Source organism: Paralichthys olivaceus, chromosome 7 (assembly GCF_024713975.1).
Source record: "Paralichthys olivaceus isolate ysfri-2021 chromosome 7, ASM2471397v2, whole genome shotgun sequence".
Classification (NCBI taxonomy): Eukaryota; Metazoa; Chordata; class Actinopteri; order Pleuronectiformes; family Paralichthyidae; genus Paralichthys; species Paralichthys olivaceus.
The window spans coordinates 4,011,030-4,031,480 of record NC_091099.1 but is presented as its reverse complement, the minus strand read 5'-3'; the positions used below and the strand labels follow the sequence as shown (position 1 = coordinate 4,031,480).

General features: G+C 44.1%; 1 protein-coding gene across 2 annotated transcripts in view; it reads left to right on the top strand.

The window, feature by feature from the left end:
- znf423 (zinc finger protein 423) overlaps nucleotides 1-20,451 on the top strand; it is a 128,726-nt gene that overhangs the window by 102,939 nt on the left and 5,336 nt on the right. For both annotated transcript variants that reach the window (XM_069527954.1, XM_069527955.1), the window contains 2 exons: nucleotides 11,373-11,504; nucleotides 13,707-13,822. In XM_069527954.1, the coding sequence (XP_069384055.1) occupies nucleotides 11,373-11,504; nucleotides 13,707-13,822 (248 nt within the window). The remainder of the gene's footprint in view (nucleotides 1-11,372; nucleotides 11,505-13,706; nucleotides 13,823-20,451) is intronic.

The window sequence follows — 20,451 nt, the reverse complement described above, 5'->3', positions numbered from 1 at the left end:
TCTCGTAGCAGTCGTGTTTGCAGCCAACAGGCATCCTCCGTCTCTGCAGCTCACCCACCCACACACACACTCACACATACGCAGTGTGTGGCTGAGGGAGGTCTCTAGCCATGGTTGCAGGTATCTGGCAGGCTTTTCCACACATGACCTAGTAGTGATTTACTGTCTTCATTAGCATGCTACAACACCGTGTGTGTGTGTGTGTGTGGGCGATGCGTTTGTGCTTTAGGGAGGTTCGGAGTTGGCTAGCCGTGTGTCTTTTGTGTTGAAGTTGAGTGTGTGTTTTTGGAATCAATAACAAAAGATTCTGCTTCGGCGTCTCCTCGTATTTCTTTTTCTGCTCCGTACCCTGCTACTCTGGACTCTACCAGTTTGTTTGTTGTATTGTTTCTATGACCACAGCGTGGTTCAGTTTGGCACAGCCTGGCATGGCACTGCAGTGTGTGTGTGTGTTTGTGTGAATGTGTGTGAGAGAGAGAGAGACAGGCAGGGTGGCTCTGTGGGGGATGTAGCTGGCCAGGGCAGGGGGCGAGGACGGACAGGCTGGACCAAGGTCACTCCTACTGTGTGTGTGTGTGTGTGTGTGTGTTCAACTATCCATGTCCACTTGGCCACCCGAGCACAGCTGAGGATGTGGCTGTTTCTTCTCTTCCTCTTTATCTGTTTTTGTGTCCGTCACTTGAACATCTTATCTGAAGCAACACAAGGACAAATCGTTGTGTCTGAATTTGTGACATACAACTCAAAAAACAAGTATTTGACCCACAGAACATTTACCAAGAAAAAAAAGACCAAACATTTACTGTCAGCTTCTTAAATGTGGCGTGTTAATACTTTTTCTCTTTTTGATAAAATTTGAATATATTGACCGTTGAAAACAACCTTGGGTTTTGGGAAATCTGCATTTTTTTACCCCTTCTTCTGTGATATCTACTAAAATAAATGTTAAGACCTATCTCTACTTCGTGTTATCAATCTAACTCTCTCACCATACATGTCCCTGTCTCCCGCTCTGTCTCTTTATAGCTCTGTCTGTCTCTCTGGGTCCAGATGGGCAGTTTGCAGGTTAACTGGAACAGCTGGAGCTGCATTATTAGCATCCTGCTGTGAGCTCTTATTGGCTCTGCTCCTTTTCTCTTTTCCTGCTCTTGACTTCCCTCTTCCTCCTCTGTCACTTTCAAGGGTTGTGCTTCAAAGTAACATTTAACTGTTAAAAAAGCCACCATGTAGGTATTAGTCAACTTCTGTCAGTCCGTGGAAGCGTGGTTGTTTTATATGTTTTATTTATATCTTCCTCACTTTAAAGCAGCAGATACATGACGGCATGTCAAGAACAGTAAACGCCACCAGGGAGGTTATGTTGTTGCCCCGGTCTGTTGGTTTGTTTGTTTGTCAGCAGGTCCACAAAACAGATTTTCATGAAACTTGGAAGACGGATGCGAAACGGTCCAAGAAATAATCCCCAGATAGGGCTTTTAAAAAAAGATTCATTCATGGATCTTGATGGAAACCTCTGATTTAAATGCGGTTTCATAAGGAGGCTGTTGGACCGTGGTGGTCGTCTGCGCTCTCCTCAGTGTCCTTCTACTTTCCGCATGTGTCCACCCTCAACCTGGGAGGTGCAGTCTTTGGTCATCTAATAATTTCACATGACTTAAGTGTGTGTGTCTGCAGGGGGGAGTGCTTTTCGGGTGGAGTTTGGTGAACAGACAATTAAGAGTGTCTCTCAGGCCTTTCTCCCCAGTTTTTTTGTGCAAGTGTGTGTGTGTGTGTGTGTGTATGTGTGTGTGTCTATGTTAATGTTGTTGTTGTGGAATGGAGATTTGCTTTTTAGTGGTATTTGGATGCAGAGATGCAGCAGGGATAAGCCTGCTAGCTCCCTCTGACTCCCCCCGGGAGCACAGATTAAAGAAACACACAGACACACATTGGCAGAGATAGACATACTTCACACACACACACACACACACACACACCAGTAAACAGCAGGATAGGATTAGATAGAGAAAGGTAAACACACACACACACACACACACACACAGATATCTGGTAGATTTAGCTCAAAAAAAGGAAACATTATTGAATTGTTAATCAACACAACACACCTTTGCTCTTTCTTTTTACCTTTCTCTGTCAGTGTCTTTTGTCTCCCCACATGTCACACACACACACAAACACACACACACACAAACACACACACACACAAACACACAACTCTCACAACATGTTTCCAAAACAGAAGGATATAGTCATTCAGAGAAAGGAAGAGACAGTTAGGGGTGACCCTCTCTCCATCACCTTGACAACCAGATCAGAGCCTTGATTACTGTTGCCGTGGTGATTAGCCCTGGATACAGATGTGCTTGCTAACCTGGATGTGGGGGGGGGGGGGGTATGCATGAATGTGGGTGGGCTCTCATGTTTGATCCACGTTTCACTCAAACATGTCCTCCTTCACTCTTCTCTTACCCGAGTGCGGCTGCAACTTTTTATCCGAGGCACTATGTTTTCAGGTTGTCTGCCCGTCCATCCATCTGTCCATTACGTACGTGTGTATCCATCCCTCCATCCATCGCACATTTATAACTGTAGTATCTCAGAATCACCTGCAGGGAATCCCTTAACATTGTGTATGTGTATTTTACCAACAATACTAAATTGACTATGACTAAATTTTAAAAAAACCTGTGCAGTAGAATTAAACATACCTGTAATTAATGATAACATGCCCTCAACCACCATTAACTCTTTTTATAAGTCCTTGTGGATGACTTCTATAGCTCTAACAAGCATCAACACGCAAACATATCAACTCTCGATGTGCATCCAGGGGGCTGTAGTTGTGTTTTACATATGTAAACAGATGGGAGAATGGAGAGAGCATGGGAAAAAACCGAGGGAGGAAAGGAAGAGGTCAAAAGAGACAGTGAAGAATAAGGGGAGAGAGATCGGAAGAACGTGTGACTAGAGAAAGAGAAGTACTTCAGTTTTAAAGGTTGTATTTGGGACAGACAAACTTGTACGTTAATGTGTGTGTGTGTGTGTGTGTGTGTGTGTGTGTGTGTGTGTGTGTGTGTGTGTGTGTGTGTGTGTGTTGATGTTTTTTCTCACAGAGTGATTAGGCTTATTCCCTCCTGGCCACTTTCAAGCTTTCAATTAAGATTCTAAACACAAATATACTCTGCATTCATTACTCTCATCCCTGCTAACGAGGTAAAAAGAGGTGTTTGTATATGAGTGTGTGTGTGTGTGTGTGTGTGTGTGTGTGTGTGTGTTATTAGGTTTACGTGTGTGTTGATCAGTGGATACTATTATTCCCCCACTTTGCTGTAAAAGTCCTGTGTGGTGATTCCGCGGCCGGAGCGTCGATGTGTGCACGTCGTCTGTTTGAATATTAAAGGCTCATTATGATAATACAAGACTTACATGTCAGCTGCTCATTGTCGCAGTCAAGTGCTCTCCTGATGACACTAAACATCCTGTGTCGGAGCGTGTACGTCTATTTTTAGTGTTTGACACTGACAGTGTGTGTGTGTGTGTGTGTGTCTGTGTAGTTAATGTGATATTTCAATATACACCTGCTTCCTGCTGTTGGAGGGATCTGTAAAGACTTAATAAACCCGTCTTAACAACTAATCGACCTGACCCACTGAACTGGGTTGTAAATTTTACTTTTATTATGTTCGGTCGGTCCGTCCCCTTTCGTGTGAGCTTGATGATGTTGATGAGAGCGCCTCGAGGGAATTTCTTTAAAAACTCTTCGAACGTGTTTTTGGACTCATGGATAAACTGATGAGAAATTGTGTGGTCAAAGGTCAAAGGTCAAGGTCACTGCGTCCGTTCAAAACACACTTTTCATCATGTAAAATTGTTACGATGAATGAGGGTCACTTTGTGTGTATTCTTACAGAAACAAATGAACACAACTATTAAAGTTGTTCTGATTTAAAGGTTAAAGTTATAATGTTATCGTAATTAAATCCTTTAAATAACTTTAACCAGAGAGGGAGAGGTAACGGTTTGTGTGTACGTGTGTGTGTGTGTATGAACCAGCTTGGATTTTCCCTATCAGATTACATAACAGTAGGAAGCTGGAGCGCTCGGTCTTGTCGAAGCCAAGAGCCTTCTCACTGTCATGCACGCACATAAACACACATACACACACTCACATGCACAAATATGCTCATTTTGTGCTTCCTTTCATTATACACACAAACACAAACTGGTCATCGCCATATGCTGTGTTCGTCTGCCAACCGAGTGTTTGTCTGTCTGTGTGTGTTTGTGTGTATGAGTCTCCGCGAGCTGTGGTTTTTACAGGTTGATCTCAGGTGTGCAAGCGTTTTCGTTACTTGTGTATGTTTGATATGTTAAAGTGGATTTTCTCTGTCACTAAACATAATGAAAAACATAACAGATGAAGATTAAGGAGGAATTCTTTTGGACCTTTACTCCTTCAGCTGCTGCAGTAATGACACAACTTTCTATAACATATAAAGTTTCAATCATTTCATAACTGCAGCCATAGATCAGTATGTTTAATCTGACCTGTCAACCTCCTCATCATGGGAAGAACGTGGGTCGGACATTGTTCAGCTTTGATAAATACACAAGTGATGTGCACACTTATGAACACAACACAGAGAAAAGACAGAGAAATAAAAAAGTGAATCATGAAAACCAGGTTCCACTTAAGGTGCAGACGGACCTAAAGTTGCAGACATGACCAGAGGTTAACCCCTGAATGCACGAGCGGGTCAACCTCGGGTTGTCTCAGTAAAAACAATCACCAGGGTGTAACTCTGCCTCATCTTCATTCAGCAAAATGTAAAAATCCACACGGTTTCGACGAGGAGTAAACAAATGATGAAAATATTAACAATTACCTCACAGAGAGAGTGATAGAAACAGACATGGAAAATGGAAGACGAGAGAGAAGGGAGGGAGAATGTGTGTGGGTGTTGCGTACTCACGGGACTTCGGCACTGCAGCATTCTTTCTCTGTGTGTGTGTGTGTGTGTGTGTGTGTGTGTGTGTGTGTGTGTGTGTGTGTGTGTGTGTGTGTGTGTGTGTGTGTGTGAGAGAATGAGTGAGGGAGAGAGAGAGAAAGAGAGGGGGAGAGGGTGAGTAAAGGTGGGGGGTACTCTTGGGACCCCTCCAGCACTGCAGCAGGTTGTGTGTGTGTGTGTCAGTGTGTGTGTGTGTCGGTGTGTGTGTGTGTGTGTGTTATTCTCCAGCCCCCACACAACCAGTGGGTCAAGCGCACCCCCCCCCCACACACATCAGCCCCCCTGCCCCCGGTTGCCATGGAAACACACCTTGAGCGAGCCCCCCAGAGAGGTGCACACTCCTCCTCCTTCCGTCCACAGCGCTCCTCTCTGCTGCACTCCTTCTTTCTGTCTGTCTTTCTTTCTTTCTGTCTCCCGATGCCTCTGTTGCTCTCCCTCCATCAATCCCATCAGCCCTCACTCCATTCCTCCCTCTATAGTCCTCCTTCCTCTCCATCCCTCTCTCTTTCCAACCTTTTCTGTCTCGCCGCCTCTCCCCTCGCCTGTCCCCGCCATCAATCGCCTGGCTTGGTTTACGGCCTCCGTGCCGCAAGGGACCAAACACATACACACACTTTTCACTGCTCTTTCACACACACACACACACACAGCCTCAAATAGTGTGAGGATGGAGGGGTTTGGGGCAGGGAAGGGTCATAATGGGGAGTAAGGGGGGGAGGCAATACCTGAGGGGACCCCCCCCCCCCCCAGCAACAGCTCGCACAGAGACAGAGAGAGAAAGGGAGTTTGGGCGGGCGAGAGCACCCTAAGGAGTTTCCAAGCTCAGACTGAGAAAGGGTTAAAAGGTGTGTGTATGTCGTGCACACTGTATGTGTGTGTGTGGTGTGTAACAGAGGAAGGAAGCACAAATCAGGGAGCTCATCTATGTTCTGCTGCATGTTACAGGAGTCCGTGATGAGGCCGGCGTGTGTGTGTGTGTGTGTGTGTGTCTGTTTGTGTGTGTACATTGGTGTGATGGGGATGATGCCACCTGGTCCCTCTCCTCTGGTCAATTAGCAGAGAGAGGACGGTAATGGGAGAATGAGACTGAGAGAGAGCATGAGCTGTGTGTGTGTGTGTGTGTGTGTGTCTGTGAGAGAGAGAGAGTGGAATTGTAATGTCTGAATACAGTTTGCTCTTTTCTCTTTGTGTGTGTCCCTTTCTTTTCTGTCCATCCCCACACATTATTTTAAATTCTGTCCACATGTACTTTCGGTTCGTACTTTTTCCTCCAATATTTTCTATCAATTTTTTTGTGTTTCTCTTTGTTGAAACTGCCTCAGTACAGCTGCTACTTCAGGCTGGGCGATACAACAATATCAATAATTAGAGCAATTTGCTTTTACTCAATAAACGTATTGCATTGTGCGAGCACAGTGAGGAGGTGTAACAAATAATTGTCCGACTTCAGATTTCTAAAAGTGTTTGCCCTTCGCCGCTCATAAAGGAAAAGTTTAAAACCACTACGTTCTTTAAAGTCACATTCATTGTTATCAATTTGGACTGAAATGAGCATTTTTATATTATTTTTCCGTATTGCTATGAATCCAGATCATTCTGAGTGTCTTTGACACATCAAACTTCACGAGGAAATATTTGTATGATATTATCGCTTTTATACTTCTGCTACTACCGAGGGAAAAGAAAGACGGTGGACATGTCTCTTGGCAAAATTAGTGACGAGGATAAAAGGTTTAAAAAAAAAAAAAAAACTACCTCTGACACTTTTTAATGTGCAGAAAAAAAAGTTCTTATTCTGTTGTGCGATAACAAACTCTGAGTCCTAACCTTCACCCTGCCTCTCTCTCTCTCCTGCTCACTGTCTCCTCTCATCCCTTTCTCCCCTGTGTTCTCTGTCCCAGCACAGGCCTCCCAGGGTTGTGTGTGTGTGTGTGTGTGTCTGTGTGGATATGTGTGTGACCCATAGTGAGATGACAGAGTCGTACAGAATCCTGCCGTTACGCTTTGCCTCACAGAGTGCATTTGATCCACCAGTGCAACACACACACTCGCTCACACACGGACTGGGTCTCAGAGGGGGACAGCACACAGACACTGCGGTCCCCACACACACTGATCAAAACAATGTATTTGTCAGAAAAGAGAACTCTTTCATGGGACACAGACACACACACACACACACACACACACACAGGCGTTGGAGGCCTCTCTCCATGCCCTTGTTCCGGACAGCCCAATTATCTCCCTGCACCTCACTGTTTTCCCTTCAGTTCTCCCTCGTTCTGTCTTTCTCTCTCTCTCTCTCTCACTCTGGTTGTGTTGTTTTCACATCAGTTGCCTTTTCTTTTTTTCTTTTTTTTTACTTTTCAATTTCGCTATAATTGATTGACATTTAATTAGCTGCTGAAGTTTCTTTCGTATGACTGATGGCTTTACGATGTCACCTGTGGAGACGCACACTCGCACACATTCTCCCAACAACAATCATAGGAGGGGACACTCAAAAAGGCAAATTCTGAGGTGTGACGTCGGAGGATTTGTGGGCATCTTTGTTTTTCGGATTATAAATCTTTACTTTTTTCAGTTTCAGACTGTTGGTTGGGCATCTGAGGGCTTTAGGATGAATTATTAATCATATAATATAAAAACAAATGTCAGGATAATCAGGAAATGAAATAAACTTCTTTTGGGAAATGTCAGTAAAGTAATTGCATTAGTAATTGAAGTTACAGGTGTCGGTGTCAGTTGTCTTATGTGAAGTATGAGGAGTTGCAGATGTTATCAGTTAGCTTAATTTCACTCGGTGAGTTCGTAATTGAATTGAATACCTGCAGTGACTTTGTTGTTTCGGCGTGTGTGAGGATGTCACCGTCGTAAAATCTCACTGGCTAATGGGCACGTCCTCTTATCTTGGACGCGTGGGAGAGGGTGACGCGACTTCTGAGGAAAGCATCGCCCCTACGGAGGGCGAGATCTTTAAGGTGCCTTCTACAGAGGCCCCCCCCCCCCCCCAACACACAAACAAACACACACACTGAGATTCACTCTTTTTATCCCTCTGTCCATATGTATCTCTGTCGTTTGCGTCTTCAGTCGAAACAATACATGTGTCTCTCACAGCGTTAATTGAAAGTGCTCCTTTACTAATTACTTTAAAGAATATTAAAGTAATAATGAAAATATGAAATATGACTTCTTTTTTTTTTTTAAACTGATGGTGCTGGTGGTGCTCCTCCCTTTCTCCCTCCCTCCCTCCCTCCCTCTCTCTCTCTCTCTGTCTCTCTGTGTGTCTCACTCCATGTGACTCTCTCCTGCTGTTTCAATCTCCGAGTAAATGATAATGAAGCTCTATCTGTCTCAGTGTGTCTCGGACACACTGGCGCCCCACACAACCTAGCAGCCTTTGAGGCTTGTATTTGTCTGTGTATGTGTGTGTGTGTGTGTGTGGGGGGGTGTTTGGGGACCCTGACCATGGAGCACGCCATCCCAGCCATACAATCGCATGTGGCACCCACACACACACACACACATACGCTCACACACTATTGAGATGGGATTAGGGCACCCTTGTGTCGGCCTTTGAGGCGAGGAGAGATAGGAATCTTTGTGTGCGTGTGGGTATTAGTCAGTATGGGTGTCATGGATGTATGATTGAAGATGTTATTAACCTCCCTATCCCCTGTAGCTCTGCAGGCTGTGTGTGTGTGTGTGTGTGCATGCAAGTGTGTGTTTATACAAGTGTGGCTATACATTGTAAGGACCAGCTTGAGTTTTTTAACCATTGGACTGAGGACATCTGGTTAAGTGAGGACATGTCGATGGGCGAAGATTTGAATCGGGGTTAGTCCTCTGTTTTTGACAGTTAATGGGTCAGAGGTGTGGGTTAGGTGCTGGGGGATTGGTTTTGTCAATGAGTGTTGAGAAAAAAAGGCAGAACACAAACAATGAATTGTCTGAGTGTATCTCTCAGGATGTGTGTGCATGGTGGTGTGTGTGTGTGTGTCTGTGCTCGTTGGTGTAGATGTGTGTAACACTCTACGGGGGATCGCAGATTGGCCCAAGAAAGACACCATCTGATGTCTCCAGGCGGCACTGTCCTACGGTGGTGTGTGTGTGTGTGTGTGTGTGTGGGCGAGCGCAAGCACGTGTGGGCGCGACTGGGGTATTGGCCCCTCAAGGTACAATGGCGATAAAGACAACAGGCGGGAGACCTGATCGTCAAGGGGTCCATGTGTGTGTTTGTGTGTGTGTTTATGACGCCCACCTTTCATCTGGCCTTTCACCGAGGGTGCAGTGATATCACTCACACCTTCTTAAAATAGACACAGATACACACAAACACACACAGATACACACAACGATGGTATAATCCTCCAGTGAGGGGTGTTGCAGACAGTCTTGTGTGTGTTTGATGGAGATATATCCGACCATATTTAAAGGTGACACCAGCTCTATCACTACTTATTTACATCAGAGCAGTGTTTGAACAACAGTGTGTCTCTTTATACAGTAATCGGAAAAGGGGGGGGGGGGGGGCATAAGTAAAGTTTATGTGATAGTTGTGTCCAGAGGTGGAAAGTTACTTATTTCAAGTTATAAAGACTATTTTCAGAGATTAAATTATTTTTTACATATCGTTTTATTCTTAAACACGAGGATGCACCGCTCTGTTCTTTCATTCATCCGTTTTGCCTCATTTTTTAAAATTAAACTGGTCCATTTGGAGTCAACTTCATAGTTCTTAATATAAGATAATAAAGTTGAGATGGATCCTGTATATCAGTACGACTACACCAGTTTAATTATCTGAGTCCTACCGTTATGTGTTGTGAGGATGTTTGGTGTAATGTTTGTCCTTGTTTGACCTTGATGGCCTCTCAGGCCTCTGAAACCTATTAGGCTGCACGTCTGTTTTTTGAATATGAAACAACTACTACTCTAATTATCATATCTTGCCCTGATCCACCCAGTTAGATACTGCTGTTGGAGCATTCTTGGTTTTCATAGCACCCCCGATCTAACTAATCGCTGTTTTCTAAGAGGTAAAGTGATGTAAAAATACTGGAAATTAGTTTTTTTGAATTATCGTTTCTCTCGGCCCAGACCCCATCCCTATTTGTATCTTTACAAGTTTGCGCCCCCGTTTTAGAACATAACCAGACACCCATGGTGAGGGGTTTGAATTGGAGCACACACAAATTAATCAGCCACTGATGGACCAAGAGGGACTATAGGGAGACATGTAGGGAGGAATGGGCAAAGTGAGGGATGGTTGAGTGACTGCAGTGGGGGAGGGCGGATAACGAGGACAGAGGGAGGGAAGGAAGGATGGCTATAGGAAGGGCAGATCATCCACAGCCCCAGTGGGGAGGACAGACAATTACCAGTTGGGGCAGGTACGGCACTGGGGTTGCTGTGTGTGAGAGTTGGGGGAGTGTAAGGAAAAATGAAATGAGATTGTGCAGCAGGGGGAAGAGGGAGTTTGAGGTTCTGCCCAGGACTGCTTCTCATCCCAACCTGCTGGTCGGAGTTTTTCGGTCTGTGTGGTTCAGTTTATGTCAGACAGAGCACTTTTGTCTTGTGGCGTCCCACCGGGTTCTGCTCTGGGTCCTATGTTGTTTTTAGTATGTGCCACTTCTTGAAAAAGATCTCTAGCTGTTCTAGTGGGATATCTTAACATTTTGTGTATCAATCATATTCAGTTGAATTTGTCCATATGAAATGACTTGGACATCTGATAACTGCCTTCACTTAAACACAAATAAGACAGAATTTTACGCCAAACATCAAGCAGTATACGTATATTTTTATTTTAAGGTGTAATCTGTCTTTTGATAATAATGTCAGTCATCTAAATCTGTTATTGTGGTATATTGAGCAATGTTCTATTATTATTTTGCTTATTTTTGCTTTTGGATTTTTCTTGTCTCTAATTAGGACACTTTCATTAGTTTTTGTATTATTGTAATTGCACATATTTCTATGTATTTTCTATATAACATTTGTAAAATCAAGATGAATAATACTAAACATCGCAATGGATGTGAACGGGGACAAAATGTTTTCTCACCTCATGTTGTGTCGTCAGACATCACTTGTCAAACTGTAACTAATAACGTCCCAAAATGTTGCAGGAGAGTCATGATTAATGTTACTAATGCAGGTCCTGTATCGTCATACACAAGCGTCTTCATAGAAATCTTCATATAAGTGGCATATGAGTATTTATCTGACAGTGTCTGGAAATTTCCGTATGAGACATCTGTTGTTTGTGTGGTGTTAGTATTTTAATATAATGTCATATGTTGCTGTTTTCATGAGCTTAATCCAACCTACACATGCGTGTCTGTCTCCTATTTGCAGAGGAGGGCATCAATCACGAGTGCAAGCTGTGTAACCAGATGTTTGACTCACCTGCCAAGCTGCTTTGCCACCTGATAGAGCACAGCTTCGAAGGCATGGGAGGTACCTTCAAGTGTCCCGTCTGCTTCACAGGTGAGAGAGACACACAGACAGACAAACACACAAACACACAATCAGGTTCAAGGACAGAAGCACAGAAAACTGCTACTCACCCGTGTCCTGTTTGCTTTGTATTCACAACAAACAGAAACATGAAGATATTTAGTGTGTCTGTAAACAAAGATGGACGACATGACAGCTCCCTCAAAGTGAAGCCAAAGTGGCGCCCTCTAGTTGCTGGCTGCAGTATATCATAAATCCTGCCGCCTCCATGTTACTGAATGGGACATGGATCAAACAAAAAAATAATTCTTACTATAAGTCATTGTTAGTCGTTCTTACTGCACAGATGTTTGTTTAAGTGCCCAGTTTTCTTGTCTTAATTAGTTATTTGATGCTGTCAAGAGAGAAATGTCCTGATTGACAACTGAGACTATTTTGAAACCCTGACCATTGTTGGGTCAGAGATATGATGTAACTTCCTTCGCTTCCTATCTGGCTTCCAAACTCAAACTTAGATCCAATGAAAACACAAAAACAGTATGTAGTGTATCTAGATAACCTTGACTTAACTCTACATGATCTGTCATCCGGGGTTAGAGAGGCCCAAACAATAAGACAAATACTTATCATACAAACAAAGTGAAAAAGAACAAAACTAAATTAACAAAATAGACCCAAACCATAACATTCCCTTAACGGTTAGCACCAAAGTTGTCACTGCTACAAATCAAATGTTTATACGTACTGTATGTGTGTATTAAAAATGCAAGGTGAGGTTGGTACTGCTGCAGGACGCAGGGTTAGTGCCTAAATCTTCCCTCACATCCGCTGCGGTACCTGTTGTGGCTCAGAAATGTCTCCCTCTGCGTTCCTCACATCATGATGCATCGAGATAATGTGCTTTAATGGCTGCAAAGGTTTTTGGGTTTTGGGAAAACAGCAAGAACACATTAGGAATATTCATTGTTTTAACATTTCTAACTTTGGGAGTGATATTGCAGCGGGGTGCCCGTGCTTAAGAGGAACCGACTGCATGTGTGTGCAGGAGTTCATGTAATAATACCACCAACCAAACAGGCAAAATATGAAGCGACTTTTACATTTGCAATCCACTCGGGGGCCGAAATAAACTCCCGGCATTAGACCTTTGGTGTTTTAAGATCTGTTCAACAACTACAGTTTCTTACCAGCAACTCAGTCAGCACCTTTGCTCTCTCTCCCTCTCTCTCTCCCTCCCTCCCTCCCTTGTTCCATCTCTGACTGAATCCCCATATTCTCTTCCTCTCTCTCTCTCTCTGTCACTCCATCTTTTTCTTTTCCCTTTTCCCCCTCCCTCAGTTGTTGAGTTTGTCTTGTGTTGTGTGCCTCTCCCCCCCAGGTACACAGCAACGCTTTAAACTTTAACTCTATTCCTTAGTGGCTTATGAATTAGTAAGATGGGCACCACTCCTACGGGGAGGCTTAATAATTCAACACACACACACTCACAGTGAAAACCAAAAGTTTACTGAAACAAAGGGGAGAGAAAGAAAGAGGGAAAAAAATTGCATGAGACAACACTGGAGCGGAAATTAAAAAAAGAGAAGAGATAATTTATTGATAAATATCACAAGGTCTGCTGAGGATAGCTCTCTCACCGGTTTCTCTCCTTCTCTGTCTTACTCCCTTTGCTCTCTTTTTTTCCATCCCGTGTTCTCCCTCCTTTCTCTTTAAGCCCTTCATTTGCTCTGTGTGTTTTTTTCTGCTTATTGGAACCAAACACCCAGTCGTCCTTTGGTTCTTTGCCTATAATAAATAGTCAAGTAATTGTTTCGCAGTGTTCAGTTTAAGGGCCCAGTTACACATGAGCAAATGTCTCAGTGGCAACCTCCTCTTTCAGTTCGCATTTAATCTGCGACAACGAGGAGGCGATGAAACATTCACTTCCTGTCGTGAAGTGAATCGCAGCACAGTTTCGTGTGGAGTTAAACTTTGGTGAACTTTGACCTTTGACCTGAACTTAGCAGATCAGATCTGAGATGCACATGTTACAGATCAGTGTGATTCTACAGTTCACAGAGACGCTGTTCAGACCTTCCACATAATATATTTTATTACATTTTTTGTCTAATCTGTGAAATCTTGTTGTTTATATTTTCCCCCCATTTCTTCTTGGACACTTTGATGCCTTCAGCTGCAGTGACCAACTCCATCAAATACACATTGACTAACTTGTGCTTGTTCCTCTCCCAGTGTTTGTGCAGGCCAACAAGCTCCAGCAGCACATTTTTGCCGTCCATGGACAGGAAGACAAAATCTACGACTGTTCCCAGTGTCCGCAGAAGTTCTTCTTTCAGACAGAACTACAGGTAGGTCACCTTTGTCTGTGTCCTGCTCCCTTCTGGCCAAGATTAGGAAAATGTTGTGTGCAGGTACGGACAGTTTGTGTCTCGATGTGTCGCCAGTGAGAGGAAGTGTAATAATTATTCTAAAGACAAACATAGTTTTCTGGTACCCGTCTAACGAGGCGACCTCCTCCCCTCCTCAGTGAGCACATTCATTACCTGTTTCTGTCCCTCACTCACAGAGTCCTCTATTTACCGCTCATCTCCGTTTTCTCCCTCCACCTTTTTTTTTTTTTTCATTCCTCCGTCCCTCTCTTTCCATCTCTCCTCATGAGGTCTGAGCAGGGTTCTGGCAAGCTTCATGTCATTAGAGTCCAGACACATTTCAGTGTGTGTGTGTGTGTGTGTGTGTGTGTGTGCATATGAAAGAGGAAAGAGGCTATAAGTCACCCTAGAGTGGGTCCTGGAGCAGCTGTGGCCTGGTCCGCGATGATGTAAACCCTCCTGTCCTCTTCCATCTTTTGTACTCCTGTTGGCAGCAGACCAGTGACCTGCAAAATCTTCAGGTTAAACATCAGTCCTGTTAAAGGTGAAATCTGTAGCTTATGCCGTCGCTCGCTGCGTTTGCCAGAGACGCGAGTTCAAGACGGCACGTATTTTTACGGAAAGTCTCGTGGAGCGCCTGCAGCTCGGTCTGTTTTAAAGATGACTTACAGAAATGATCAAACAGGACATGTGCAGCCACGTACGCCGACACAAAGTGATCTACATGTCTCACTAGCAGAGCGTTGTGACTTCATTATGAGTTATAAATGATCACAATTGTCAACGGGGCTGGAAATTAAATTGGGGAATAGAATCTCAGCATGTTCCATGTTGTTCTCTTAAATCTTAAGGAGTTAGATTAGGTTTTGTTCACTACACCTTCACTGGCTGTACAGTTGCATGACGTGGTTCTGGCTGCAGCTAATAATACTGATTTCCTGTCAGTCTGTACTGAAAGTCGTAAATGATGATATGCACTGGACAGCGTTTGGTTTGCAGGGAGACGTAGACAAACAGAGAAAATGAAAGAAATGCTGCACATGAAATTTTCTTTACTTGTGATTATTTAATTGTAAGATGATCTCATTCAGCTAACACACACACACACAGACACACAGTGGCAGTGACATAGGGCCTAAAGGGGGGTGGGCATATGGCTGGCCAGTCCATTTAACAGCAGGGTGACTACTGGACCCTGTCGGTTAATGTCCACACACAGGCTCCACTCACACCTCACACACGATCGCCTCCAAACACCTTTACATACGTGCGTAAACTCACAGTCTGTATGACCTCACAAACACCAATACTCCTCAGGTCAGTAATCTGCTGCAGGAGTCAGTGCGGTTATATTAACGAACTGTATATATCTCAACTTTAGTTTGAATTTTTTTAAGATTCTAAATGTACACACAAGTATGTTAATTCAACAGCATTTAACCCTAAAAATAATTATTTTAAATAATTCGATTTTCTTGATATTTCTGTCTCTGACTCATATCAAGCTAACCTGCGAGTTGAAATGTTTAAACATCTTCAACACGACTTGGAGCAGAATCTCTTATTTTTATATATATTATATTGGACAGAGGGTTTTATAGCAATAAGAAAATCTATAAGGACAGAAAGCTCACACATCAACACCGACTCACCTGAGTTTGGTCAGAGGAGTTTAATTGTGTTGTTTTTATTCCAGCTAAGTTGAGCTCAGTTCAACATCTTTCTTTTTCCCTCAGCTCCTCTTTCTTCTTTCTCTTTGGCTGCTGCACTGTGGCTATATCCATCTTGTTACTCTTTGGTCCTGGCCCAAGTGTGTGTCTCTCTGTGTCTATATGTGTGTGTGTGTGTGTGTGTGTGTGTGTGTGTGTGTGTGTGAGAGAGAGAGAACGAGAGAGAGAAAACTTGCAGCCTGAGCCCGACCTGCTACAGCTCCATTGCCCCATGGGAGGGTTCTCTAAGTGGGCTAGACAGAAAGGCTGACTGAGAGAGATGGAGAGCTACAACCATGGAGGTTAATGCCACTGCTCGCTGTTATCCTGCGTGCGTGCGTGCGTGCGTGTATTCAAACGTGTGTGTGGTTCAGGAATTGCTAATGTTGTCGGGTCCTAAATCTGTTGACACCTTATGAGGACTTGTCTTACTTCCATAACGTAAATCTTTAAATATTCAGGTGTTTTAAGATAAGGGTAGGGGGTGAGCTTTAGTTTAAGGCAAAGTTTAAGGTTTGGAAAGTTAGTGGTTCATGTTGAGGTTAGAGTGGGTTAGAAGTTAATGCTATAGAGACAAGACTATATGTGTGTGTGTGTGTGTGTGTTGGACTGAGGTTGCCAGATAGAAAAGACTTCTGGCCTCTCTCATCCCCTCAGAGGAGCCGTATGATGTCCTGCTCTCTCCCTCACACAGCCACACACCCCAGAGTCATTGCAGCACAAACACGTCACTGCATCATCTCCTCTCCCTCCCGACCTCACCCCTCTATCCGTCTCCCCCCTCCGCACACAAAGGTCCTCGCTTTCTCTCCTCCGCTCCCTCAATCACCCGCTCTCACATCTGTCCGTCCATCCCCTCTGTACACATACGTGGGAGGTCATAAGTCTGAGACCACTTTCCCGTTCGAGTCAGCGGGGCCACAGTTTCTCCACTTTCCCTCGTGCAGTTTTCTCTCCCACTTTCTCTCTCTCTCCCTCTCTCCCCTTTCTCTCTCTTTGACTCCCCCATCTGTCCCAGAAGAACCAGCCCCTATGCATATTTTAGCCCCTCTCCTCTCTTCCTCTCTTCAGTGCCTCTCCCCAGTGCCCCATAAATAGTGCAGACGTAAGCTGGTAAATAAGAAATGTTTTGGTGTGTGTGTGTGTGTGTGTGTTGTGTGTGTGTGTAAATAAGAAATGCTGTGGCCCTGATCAGTGAGGCCCTTCTGGATCTCGCTCTGTCTTTACTCCCTGACTTCACAGACGACTTTCTCATTCTCAGTTTCTTCTTTCTTGCTTTTCTTTGTTAGTAAGTTCATTTGTTTTTGTTCAATTGTTCTTTTTTTCTTTCTTTCTTATATTAGTGCTTCCTGCTCTCTTTCTTTCCTTTGTTTGTTTGTTGATTTGTTTGTGCTTTCTTTTTTTTTCTCTTTCTTTCTTCCTATTTCTCTCTTGTTTGTTTTTATGTTTGTTAATTTAATGAAATGTTCTTTTTATCTTTCCTTCACTTCCGTACTTTTCTTTCTTTCTTCCCTTCCTTTTGTTGGTTTGTTCATTCGTGCTTCCTTGCTTTGCTTAGTTTTCTTCTTTCTTTCTTTTCTTGACTGATGGATGGATGAGTGCACAATGCCCAGTATTTTATCAAACATCTGGAGTATCTCCAGTAGTGTAATGATTTTCACACTCTCTCCTGCTCTATATCAGCTCTGACTTTCTCCCCTGTTACTTCACCTGACAGACTTCTGGATCTCCACATTTTTCTTGCGCCTCCAGGGGGAGCTATCCTGCAGCTTCTGCCCTCAATGTTTCCCTCCATCCCTCCCTCCATCCATCACTTTTGCACTCCTCCCCGATCATCCCCCCTTTTTCTGCTTCTGCATCCGTTGTGCTACTATTTCCTTTAGCTGTGGTAAATATTTAAACACTGTTAGATGGTGGATTGCTGGTCAGAGGAATAAATGGACAGATGAGTTGATGGCTGTGGAGGGGGATCCCTCTTTCTTTGTGTGTTCATTGCCTCTGCTGAATCTTCCTTCACTCTTTTTCTTTCTCTCGCTCCTGTCTGATGGAGAATTCTGCATGTGCACAGACATGTATAAAGATAAGCTGTTCCCTTGTGGAGACATTTATCAGAAGATATAGTGCATGGATAGATGGATGGATGGATAGAGAGAAATCATCCTGACAGAGTAACAGACATATAATGTACAGAGGTCTATTCACATTTGAAGTCACAGTTTGACTTCTTTCAGAGATACTACAGTATATCACCATCGGTGTGTTATTCATTTGCATGCAGCCAGTATGAGGTACTGCAGCCTGAAGATATCGACCAGCCTCCTCTTACTGCAAGATATCTATACCTGCGAAATAATAAATATTTAAATCTACGCCATCAAAGCACAAGTGATGTATTTTTGGTGGTTAATGCGGAGCGGAGGATATCTTGGTAGACAGTTCATTACGTTTGGTTCAGATCAGAGTTGTGTGTGTGTCTGTGTGTGTCTGTTTAGTAGTCTGTCTGTGAATAATGTTGTCTTTGTCTTTGTCTGTATCTAAGAGCCTCACTGTCTCCCTCTAACTGAATTATGGAAAGGTGTGGATGTGGCTGAACTGGCAATAGGATTTTTATGTGTGCGTGTGTTTGTCTCTGTGTGTGTGTTTGTGTTTGTGTGTGTGTGTGTGTGTGTGTGTGTGTGTGTGTGTGTGTGTGTGTGTGTGTGTGTGTGTGTGTGTGTGTGTGTGTGTGTGTGTGTGTGTGTGTGTGTGCGCGCATGTTTGCTAGTGTCTGGGTGTTGCTGTCAGTTGTGAGTGTTGTGTCAAGTACGTACTCTCTGATCCATGTATCCCTTGGCTGTATGTGTGTGTCTGTGTGTGTGTGTGTGAATTTGATCCGTAGATCCCCGTGGCGTTACAGGGGAGCGTACTCAGCTGCCCCACTGCTCACTGGGAGAGACTGTGTTATTAGAATGGGGACCTGGGAGACAAATGCACACACACACACACGCACGCACACACACAGAGTCTTACCTCCCTGAATCCCTGGACTTGAAGCTGTTTGCAGCAGGGGAAAGACAGACGGAAACAATAAGAGATTCAAAACAAAAGAGAGGGGAACAGCCTTACCCACAATGCTACCACAGTACCACAGTTTCTAGTATTACTGCAAGTACTAGAGGTAAATGAGCAAAACAGTATGTAAAGAAACAAAAAACAAGGTAAAGCAATAAAAAAAAGGAAAGCAGGTACTGTCGTCGTGTTTAATTGTCCTTTTGTCTCAGGAGACTTTTCCTCTTCTCTGACCACCTGAGGAAAAATTGCATCTGTTAACACATTTGCACATTCACACTGTGAATACAAAGCACATTCCGCTCATGCTGGATGTAGATAGAAGAAATAAAATCTTGATACGGGATCAGTTAATCATCTGGAAATGTTATATTTATGTGTGTGTACACCTGTGTGCGTCTGCATGGATCGAAACTCGCCATCAGAAAACAGTGGGTCGCACGCAGTGGGTCTCGGAGCGGAGAAAAGAAGACGAGTCAAAAGAAGTTACTCTGATGCTTTGATGTAAAGCAGAGGAACAAATAGAAAGATGCAGAGAGACAGGAAGAGGCAGAAGGAGATAACTCGGGAAAAAGAGATAAACAGAGGTAAAGACGGATACAAAGGAATGACGCTACGTGAGCCAGCACCTGGAGGGTTTCTAACAGCTTGGACTGTGTTCTTGTCATTTTGTTGTGTGTGTGTGTGTGTGCGTGCGCGTGTGTGACAGCTGAACAGAGGCAATGTGTCACAGAGCAGGACAGACTCTGCGTGGTGTAATGTTCTATCAGCTCTGCCAAAACACACTCATACAGACGTGTGCACAGGTGGATCCTGTCTGTGCATTTATTTCTACGTATGTTTCTCTATCTGCATTTTTCAGATCCATGCATGTTTACCTTTCACGTGTGCATGAGTGTGTGTTTGTGTGTGTCCTACATGCTGTGAGTGTATTTTGGGTCGTGTTTACTGGTCCAAACGTGGTTGTTTGGGCCGGTAGCAACAGGAGAGGGGAACTCCCCGTGGCAGAAAGAGAGGGAGGGAGGGAGGGAGGGAGCGCACCGAAACAGGACGTGTACAGAGAGGTCAGCCTGGCTGTGGTGATGGAGGAGAAAGGTAGTGATCGTCGTGACTTGGCTGGAAAAAGATAATTTAAAGAAGGAGTTTGGAGAGTCATTTACAAAGGGAGATGACAGAGAGGGATGGGGGGGCCAAACGCAGACAGAGAGAGTTAGAAGAGTGGGAGGGGAGCAGGGAATACGTGTCAGTGGGATATTAAGGGCAGGGGGTGCGTTTATTTTCGAACTGCTCCTGAGGCAGCATCCTGTCCTGGACGGGTGGAGCAAAATGCGGGCCAGGGAGCAGAGGAAGCGGACTAAGACAGCCCATCTGCTCGTCCCAGACACACACACACACACACACACACACACACACACACACACGCATGCATAGAAACACACTTTGTTGGAAGAGTGTCAACTCCTGAGCTATAAATACACTGAAGCCAAAGATGACCACAAAGCGACTAAGGTGATTTTTCATTTAGTGTTAAAAACAGCAGTGATGGGGCATGCGTACTGTCTGACACACACACACACACACACACACACACACACACACACACACACAGCCTCCAGTTAACCACACATTTGCACATTTGACACAAATTTATGTGCTGACTGACGCACACAGACACACAGCATTGTTCCGCTACACACTGTGTAGTTGTTACATCATTACAGAGCAGCACAGTGTCTCTCTCTCTCTCTCTCTCTCTCTCTCCCTGTGTGTGTGTCTATGTGTGTGTGTGTGTGTCTGTGTTGTACTGGATTTGTATTGATTGATTGATTCACTGATAAAATGAACCATGTT